Raw genomic sequence first — 9,571 nt, 5'->3', positions numbered from 1 at the left:
TTAATATTGAATCGAATGGATAGTTTATTTCTTTAGATAAAAGTAACGTGAAGACAACACATTAGGACCTGCACTATTCTTTTGTAAATAATTTGTTAATTGTAAACCTAATCTATAAGAGGTGAACGTGCAATACTACCTATGCAAACTACTTGCTCTCTCCATTTTTCTGGAGAAAATAAAAATGGTTTTGAAAAATAAACATCATGTTTAGTACGAGAATTAATAATAATATCATTGCAACTCTTTTTATTAAAAAACATATCAAACAAATATGCCAAACCATTTATTGTTTCATTACATAAGTCATATTGCAAATGCAAATCATTAATCCTGAGAAACCAACAGACATCTTTCATGTCATTGTAACGCATTTTTAACGTTATTTGTTTTCCGCTCACAATTATCTTATTTAATTGAATACTCCATTTAAATGAACGCATTTTACGTATTGAGCTACTCACTTTTCATGTACATATGTGCACCATATATAACAATATTTACATTGGCTTATTTTAATTTTATGAAGTCACAAAACTTATTATTATTATCATTTTATTCATTTATAAAGCACAAAATTACAAATAGTGTCTATGCGCTGTACAATGTTTGTGCTAATAATCATTGTCATTGATAATATACTAATAAAAGACCTACAAGAGCTATAAAGGAAATGAAAAACAATAGAAAGAATTTAAATAAAACATGGTAGTTAAATGACAAAGTGGTCGACTTTGACTTGACAAGATACAATTGGCATATAGGTATTCGTATGTTGGATCAAAATTCAGTTTGCAAGAGCTTGCACATGGAAACCTTGATGCTACACTGAATTTTACATTCACGGGCCATATTCACGCTTGAACAAGAGTTTTTTAAGTTCTTGCAGAATGATCCATGTGCTTCAAGCTCTCGAAGTTCCAGTGGCAGTTTATTCCACAATTGTGCACCTAGTGTTTTTATGGCTCTTGCATCGTATTTGTTTGATGATTTCTTCACTACCAGTTTCCATTGGTCGGATGATGATCTCAGGATCCTATGTGGGTGGTAAACAGGACATAGCTCTTTCATGTATGCTGGTGCTGAAAAAGAGTGTAGTGACATATGTATGGTTGTCAGCAATTTAAACACAACGCGTTGCTTTACAGGCAGACAGTGTAGTTGTTGAAGTACCGGCGAAATATGTTGTCTGTAGCATGTTCTTGTAAGACAACGTGCAGCGTTGTTCTGAGTCACTTGTAGTCGGTGCATGGGGCGATCGGTCGAGCCAAGCAGGAGGGCATTGTGATAGTCAAGGTGGGATATGACTGTTGCATCGATGACCTTCGCACACGCTTCCTGGGTGAGATGGTGTTTCACCTTGGATATTCTCCTGATGTTGAAGTCCATCTTCCTTACCACGGAGCTGACTTGTATTTCCATTGATAAGGTGGCGTCCAGGACAGCACCGAGGTTTTTAACAGTAGACTTAGGTGTCAATATTGCTTCACCAATCTTCAGACGGGTATCCTTCACAAGGCACTGATTGTGGGCACTAGCAACCACCATTATCTCAGTTTTTCCATCATTTAGTTCAAGCTTATTCACAGTCATCCGGGTTCGGACTCTTTCTATGCATTCCCCATAATGTTGACTTGATAGGTCCCAATTGTCAAGTAATGTTACCCGTTGCTTTCTATTCTCAGAGGGAAATACTATGTCTTTTCGACTGTTTCTTGGCCTATCAGATTCAAGTATTCTACATGAAAACATAATAATTTCACATATTACTTTAAAAACATGAAATATCTTATATGATTCATTACGTCATGCCGCTCCGATTTTATCTGGCCATTATCATTATCACATCATGGCGCTCCCATCGAATATTTCTAGTGCTTATGACATCGCTCTGTTACGTCATTTCTACCCCTTGTGCCCAGTGCGTACAGTTGACCTCCAAACGTGCACTCACATTACCTCCCCATGTCGACGCGTTATACTACTCATTTATTCATTTTTGACCTAGTGACCGATATTATTTTAAGTCTTTTATTTTCTTTTGTTTTTTAATAAAACTGAATTTGTAAATATCTAACTAAATGTTTTAATTTTGATGAAAGCCGCCGTTCCCTTTGTTTGAGATATTTAATGCTACAGTTGTTTGAAAACTAAACTCACTCCAAAAATGAATGTCATATAATCGTCATTAATCGATGATGAAAGATAGAAGGTACATGTACATCTAGAAAAAAAGATATAAAAAGTATGAAAAGTCATTATTTTGTTAATTTTTTTTAAATCGAAAGTCGATATAAACGGCAAACTGACAAATCAACTGTATGACAAACAGGATGATTTCAATTTCTCCATCGTCAACTTCCAATATTTATTCCATTATCACCTGCATATGGTGTTTGTATCTCTCAACTGATTCAATACGCAAGAGCGTGTTATATGTATGGTCAGTTTTTAAATCGAGACAGGCTATATAAGAAATAACTATGAAGTTTTAGATCTAAATATAGCCAAAAACAGCGTGCCAAACAAGTGGAGCCAAATTCGTCCAAGGATAAGAGCTATGCATGAGGGAGATAATCCTTAATTTTGAGATGAATTTCTAAATATATCACTATATTCAAACGTTAGAAAAAAGTACCGATCCCGATTAAAATTGATAGAAATTATTATAATAATCATATTGTTGCAAACTGCATGCACTTTTTATTAAGAAATTTGTTTTCTTTATAAATTCATTAAATTTTTAAACCAATTTACATCAAGAGAATGTAGTTTTCCGATTACAATGTTCTCTATGACTTCTTTTGTATAATTCCGATCGGGCGTGGTACAAATTTTAAAAATCGTAATATTTCAGAATGTTGACCATTTTATTTCAATTTCTTTTAAAATATATTTCTCTGATATATTTTTTTCTAACTGTCATGTTTAGGAAGATTTTATCCGTAGATCTAGAAATATTAGCAAATAACGTTTTAAATTTTCATGAATATTTTTTATTAAAACGATTGAAACATATATCTGAGTCGTGTAGATCTGAGTCGTGTAGGCGATGCTTCTTAGATATTCATATTATGCATCAAATGACAGCAAAATTTAAACTCTAGAGTATCTTATTTGCAAAAAAGTACATGTTCTATCATTCCGTGTAATTAGCTACCTTAAGTCACTTTATTTCTTTTCCCTTGACCCCGCGTTTAATGGATACATAGCTAAATGATGGTTTTAGTATGTTAATGTTTTATGAAAGTTGTTTGATGCCTTTACTGCTACAGTGTTTTGAAAAACAAATTCACCCAATAAAACTTAATGACACACAAACGATAATGCAAGATAAAAGGGAAACTTATAAAAATATACACACGTAAATGTTAATGTTTTGTTTTCATATATTCATTAGCACTAAAAATTTTAAAAGAGAGAACTATAACCACAAAGGATAATGGAGCGATGAGAATATGATACCAACTGCATAAAATAGTGTGAGTGACGGATCAATAAAACCATTTTCAATGCATTTAAAAAGGTTCGCACCTGGAAGTTGTAGTAATGTCATTTTTTGGGGAAGTGTAGTTTTGATTTCTATATTGAAGGATAATTGGGAAATTAAATAGAAAAATTGGAGTCACAATGCTCAATATTAAGATGCAGAGTTTTGAACATGACATTTTTGCACTTAATTTGTCTGTTGGTGTCAACGCAACATAGTCCCGTGGGGACCCGGGTTAGAATAGGCCCTCGGTACCCCCTTGCTTGTCGTAAGAGGCGACTAACTAAATATGGTGGTCCTTCGGATGAAACCCAAAAAGCATAGGTCCCGTGTCACAGCAGGTGTGGCACGATAAAAATCTCTCCCTGCTCAAAGGCCATAAGCGCCGAGCATAGGCCTTAATTTTGTAGCCCTTCACCGGTAGTGGTGATGTCTCCATATGAGTCAAATCTTCTCGAGAGGGACGTTAAACAACATTTAATCAATCAACCAACACAACATAAGCAACTGGAATCAATTATTGCATAAAACATATATATATTCATGTCTTCGAACGATACAGATATAAAACAAAGTTTGATACTACAATGGAAATAAATAATATACTTTTTGCACTTGATATACGGGAAAAAAATCATGATAATCGAATTTGAGTTTCAATAGACATATTACGAGTAATGTCGATTTTTAAAATTGCACATGCTTTTCAGTCTTGTCTTAAATTTTGAAATTGAACTAAACAAGATGAGGGTTATAGATTTAATTTCAAAATTCTAATTTTTATACAAACTTTGAATTAGATATAAATTGATTTTGAATTTTAGAAAAAATCGGTGTTATGTTTGCAAAAAAATATATCAACCAATTTAGTAAATTACAACATTTGAACTAGTTCCAAGTCTCAGCTACTTGCATCATAAATTCTAAAACTGAAATACACGTATATGGGTATAAAAATAAAATATATATTGGACGAAACAAAACCCTGAAAAATCATGTATATTTAGAATCATTTAATAAATTCGTTCGTCATAAAATATTGTTCCTACCAAACCTCTTCAAATGTGAATGGGCACCTTTTTGCAACTGGATAGGCTTCAGTAATATATGTTTTAAATGTTTGCACCAATGGAGTCAGTATTGAACCAGTAAATACTTCGTTATAGCATCCTGCGCAGTTGTACTAAAAAGCTCAGGAACTAACGTCCTTAAACACGAAATTGTCAGGTGAATACAAAATGTGTTTATCCGTTCCTAACAGAATTATGTAATCAGACTCTCATATAAGAGTGATGTCTTTAGTTGATATATACTATTACTTATCGTGTTTGTTACCGACTGTCTGTCGTTCGATCGATCTGCTTTCTCCGGTTAGGTTCGCACGCCATTTTGTAGCCTAAAGAATCGTCTTCTGGAGAAATGTAGACGGCAATCAAATGACCCTTTATACGGCAGGCTAGTAATTGAACTATCAGGATATGGTATTAGTAGCGTCAGTGAAACCGTTAAAATGACACAATAAGCAATGGATATTTGCATATTCCAGGCTATTATAGTTCTCAAAATTAGAGATTCCATAGTGTCTTCCATATCTGTTTCGTAATTAGATATTTTATTGAACATTGATGCTAATGATAAACTAACAACTCAACTTTATAATAAACGAGGTGATTTCGGCTTCTCCATCGTATACTTCCCGTATTTATGTAGCAATATTTGATTTCATATGTATATGGTGTTTAGGTCTCTTAACTGATTCGATACGTAAAAAGTTGTTCTGTGTATGATCATTTAATTAGATAACCGAAGCAGGCTATTGAGAAGAATGTTGATGTGACAGTGGTTTCAACAGTCTCGTTTAAAATCCTTATTTTTCTACTATAACGATCTAATTTGCCAATACAACCTGTCTTTGGGTCAAATGCTTTCCGGCGTGTTTCATACCAACTGTTAGATCGTTTTTGACACATTGGATTTCACTTCAGATAACTCCGTTTTTTTCTGATTGAGCTATGGGGTTCACGACGGGCGAGACCAGTCGACAGGGGGGTGCTTCTTTGTCCGAAGCACTTGATCCCATTGCCTTTCCACCGGTCAAACCCGTCGTGAACCCTATGTCTTGATCAGATAAACGGAATACTGCGTAACCAAAATCACTGTGCTAGAAAAGGCTTCAACTAGTATAAAACATTTTTAAAGCCTGTTACCCAACTGTATTGTTAAATTAGATCGTTATAATTACTATAACATTTTCGAAATACTGCTTTTAAACAGGACCTATGAAACCATGCAATATCGACCTCTCTGTCGGTAGTCTGCCTCGATTAAAAAACTGACCATACGTAGACAAAGTTCTTACGCATCGAGGAATTTGAGAGATATACACACAATATGCAACTCATAATGCGATATTGGTACATGAAATACTGGAAGTTGAGGAAGGGAAAACTGAGGTCAATTATGTGTCATAAAGTTGTGTTATTAGTTTGCGATTAATATTTATGTTCAATAAGATATTTAAAGTGTAAAATAGACTGTGGTGTTCTTTCTATCGAGCTCATTGGGATATATCAAATCGACATTTGAATGAAAATGATTATACAATTTCTCTCTCATCATTATATAAACATAACCTTGAGAAAGAAGGCTTATGTAACCTCAAACTTCAGTTTATTTCTTACTATCTTTTACTTGACAAATATGGTTTTGAAACTTTCCTTTACAATGTGTAGGCATCAAATTCAGTTTTCCAGTAAATACATTTACCCATGAGCCGTAATACTTTTAAATCTCATTGATAGAAAGAACTTTAATATTTATTTCTTACAATGAGATAGATCTTAGACGAAACTATGAATGTTTGAATAACCTGCTAGATAAAAAAAAAACCCAGATGAGTAGGATGCTTCGCCGACATTAGAACTTGAAAAATCTTAATTACACTTAGTATCATATCTATTGCAACTTACGAACTATAAAAACAACCCCACATTTGTCGAAGGAAAGATTAATAGGCTGTTTTGTGCAATATTTACGAGGTATTTTCAATGAAAAGTTCAAGTGCTGTATATACAGATTCTGCGTAGTTCTATTTTCCTGATAATATTGTAGATTCATGCAAGGTGAAGATAACAAACAGAGATCAATCTCATAACTCATATAAGCAATACAAAATAGATATTTGGGCAAACACGGACCCCTGGACACACCAGGGCCCATATTCACAACATATCTTACGACTAAAATGAAAAAAATAATTCTGTCTGATAATCAAATACCGATCCCAAGGTCACAAGTATGTATTCAAATTTTATAAACCATGGATGTACTTTACATATTAATTAAGAAAGTCTACAAGAAATGAAAAATAAGGAAATTACCATGTTTGTAAATTTTTATCTTAGTCGTAAGATATTTTGTGAATAGGTCCCCAGAGGTGGGATCAGGTACCTAGGAGGAGTAAGTATCCCTTGTTGACCGGTCACACCCGCCGTGAGCCCTATATCCTGATCAGGTAAACGGAGTTATTCGCAGTCAATATCATTGTACCAAGAACGGTTTCACCATCGGTATGAAACACGTCAGACAGCATTTGACCCAATGATAGGTTGTGTTGGCGAACTAGATCGTTATAACGACCATAGAATTTGCGAAATGCTGACTTCAATCGAGACTGTTGAAACCCGTGTACCATGAACCTGTTTGTCAGTAGCTTACCTCGATTTAAAAACTGACCATACGCAGAACAAGTTCTTCCATATCGAATCAGTCGAAAAATACAATATATAATCTTGTACGAACATAGACGTTCGCGTCAAACTACCACCTCAACTTGATGACAGATGAAATGTTTTCTATCCTCGTGTGCCACTTTCCCCGTTTCTATCATCGTCTGCATGAAAAAGTGAAGATAACGAACAATGATATAGCGTTTACATCTTCAATTGATATTGATTGATTGGTTGGTGGAGGTTACACTCTACTCTGAGGAAGCATAGTGATGAATAGTGATGACACAGGTGTTGTAATAGTCTCGTTAAAAACGAGCATTCCTCAAATATTTTAGTCGTTATAATGATCTAATTTACAAATAAATTTTCTTAATTGGTTCAATGCATTTTCTCTACGAAGTACTTCATTTACCTGATAAATATAGATGATTCAAGGAGGTTATTTACTGTCAACAAATGATGTTACTCCTCTCAGGCATTTGATCCTATCTTTTCTTAGTTCATTGGTCCTTGTTTTTCCTATTCTCGACTTTGTTCGTTATCAATTTTTATGAGGAAATAAGATTACTACACAAAAACCAATGAAATTTCAAACTTTTGCAAACTGACCTTATCAAGTTGTTTTATATTACATAGTAGTGCGGTGTAATTTACACACATATTAATACAATAGCTGGACAACCCATTTGGCATTGTCCATGCTCAGTGATAAACGCTGAAAATAAATATATCTCTGGTTTGAAATTTGAAATATATATTTACTTTAGAATAACAAAATGATAGTATTTCATTTTGTAGCCAAAGTTTTAATAATAGTATATTCCAAGAATCATTCACATTATTATCTTATAATGGACATTATATTCTGCATTTTGATTTTGATTTAATTCGTTATTAAGATGTTAAAATGCTAATTTCACAAAGGGTTAAAAACTCCGTTGAACCCTTAATTTCAGTTTTCACAAATCGACCACGTGCATTTTTCTGGCATACAATGTGGACCACTTCAGTATTCACACCAGGACCCTTGTACTGACCACAGTCCACCGGGAAGTCTGTATTTGTTTCACCAAAACTAACAAAGACATCATGTAGTCGGTAACCTAAAATGTATCAGAACAAGCTCAATTTTCATCATGGTCAAAAATTTGGTATGCGAGATTTAGATTAATCTGAGTCTGATTAAAACGTTTCGGTTTTTTCTGTAAAGCGTTATTTGGAATAATCACAATTGATAAGCTGAACAATGACACCAGTTTTAAAGAATTTCGACACGTGAGAAGTGAAGTCTGAAAGGTTGGCAACAGCATTGGATAACGTGTTTCCATTACAGAAAGGAGAAATAGAATCAACTTTGAAAGAACTAATATTATTCTAAGCATTTATCAGTATTTAGTTTAAAAAAATCATGGAGAAAGTCACCAATCCGCGAGAGAACTAGCCAATCTTCCTTATCTTAGAGCAACTAAATCATCCTGAGCAAATCACTTTAACCGCTTTTATACCAAAGCAAACCTTAAAACCAAACTAAAACTAGAATTCATTACAAAGTTTCAAACTGGGACCCACTCGCCACGATTGCTACCGTTTGCCATCTTAAACTGGTTCGTATGCATTGGTATTCCAAATTTATGGGAACCCATTAACTGGTGATATGATTGTATTTTATAGCGATTACTCATAATTTCATTCAAACATTTGAATTTGTTTTAATATAATACAACAAAGTTGCTAGATGTTACGAATAGGTTGAGTAGATATGGATAGGTTCGTGAAACTGTCAGGGAAATAGGCACTTTCACGATGCTTTTCAGGGAATCAGCAAACTATAAAAATGTACTTTTCTACAGTATACTATCAATAGACGTATAATGATGAGAGATATTTAACATTTATATTGCAATAATTCTCTAACGATCTATATTTAGCCGTATTTACCATGTAGGGGTCAGACTACAAAATGAATCGAGAATAACTACAGTATAAGAAAGAAGTTAAAACTAAAATCAGTAAAGTATGTACATGTATATCTAACACAATGGTATCTGTATTATAATGCAACATCATTTCCTGATTTTACAATTCCATTCAACAATACCAAAAATGGCATGTATAGCGATTTACCAACGTCGTCTATTCTGTTGAATAGGGTGACGTATGTCGGGTTGTAGATGGCGCCCAAATCAACTAAAATCCATGGGTTGAATTGTTGTTGTGTGGAAGAGCACATCGACCCCTGTCCATTAAGCACAACTTTGTCGTCAACAGCGTACTGTCTGTCATGGTGAGGCGGGTTGTGCTCCGTACTCATCCACACGGTCTTTTTAGAGGCAACATTCTGGGTTTTCAT

General features: G+C 34.1%; 1 protein-coding gene across 1 annotated transcript; it reads right to left on the bottom strand.

Moving 5' to 3' along the window:
• Positions 1 to 8,115: 8,115 nt before the first annotated feature.
• LOC130053867 (uncharacterized) lies at positions 8,116 to 9,571 on the bottom strand. Its single transcript, XM_056161497.1, has 2 exons — positions 9,346 to 9,571; positions 8,116 to 8,324 (listed from the first exon to the last, which is right to left on the bottom strand). Exons 1-2 carry the CDS (start codon positions 9,569 to 9,571, stop codon positions 8,116 to 8,118), a joined length of 435 nt encoding a protein of 144 aa, XP_056017472.1.

The sequence above is a fragment of the Ostrea edulis genome, chromosome 4 (assembly GCF_947568905.1).
Source record: "Ostrea edulis chromosome 4, xbOstEdul1.1, whole genome shotgun sequence".
NCBI lineage: Eukaryota > Metazoa > Mollusca > Bivalvia > Ostreida > Ostreidae > Ostrea > Ostrea edulis.
The sequence above is the reverse complement of the archived record's forward strand: the minus strand, read 5'-3'. Positions and strand labels throughout refer to the sequence as shown.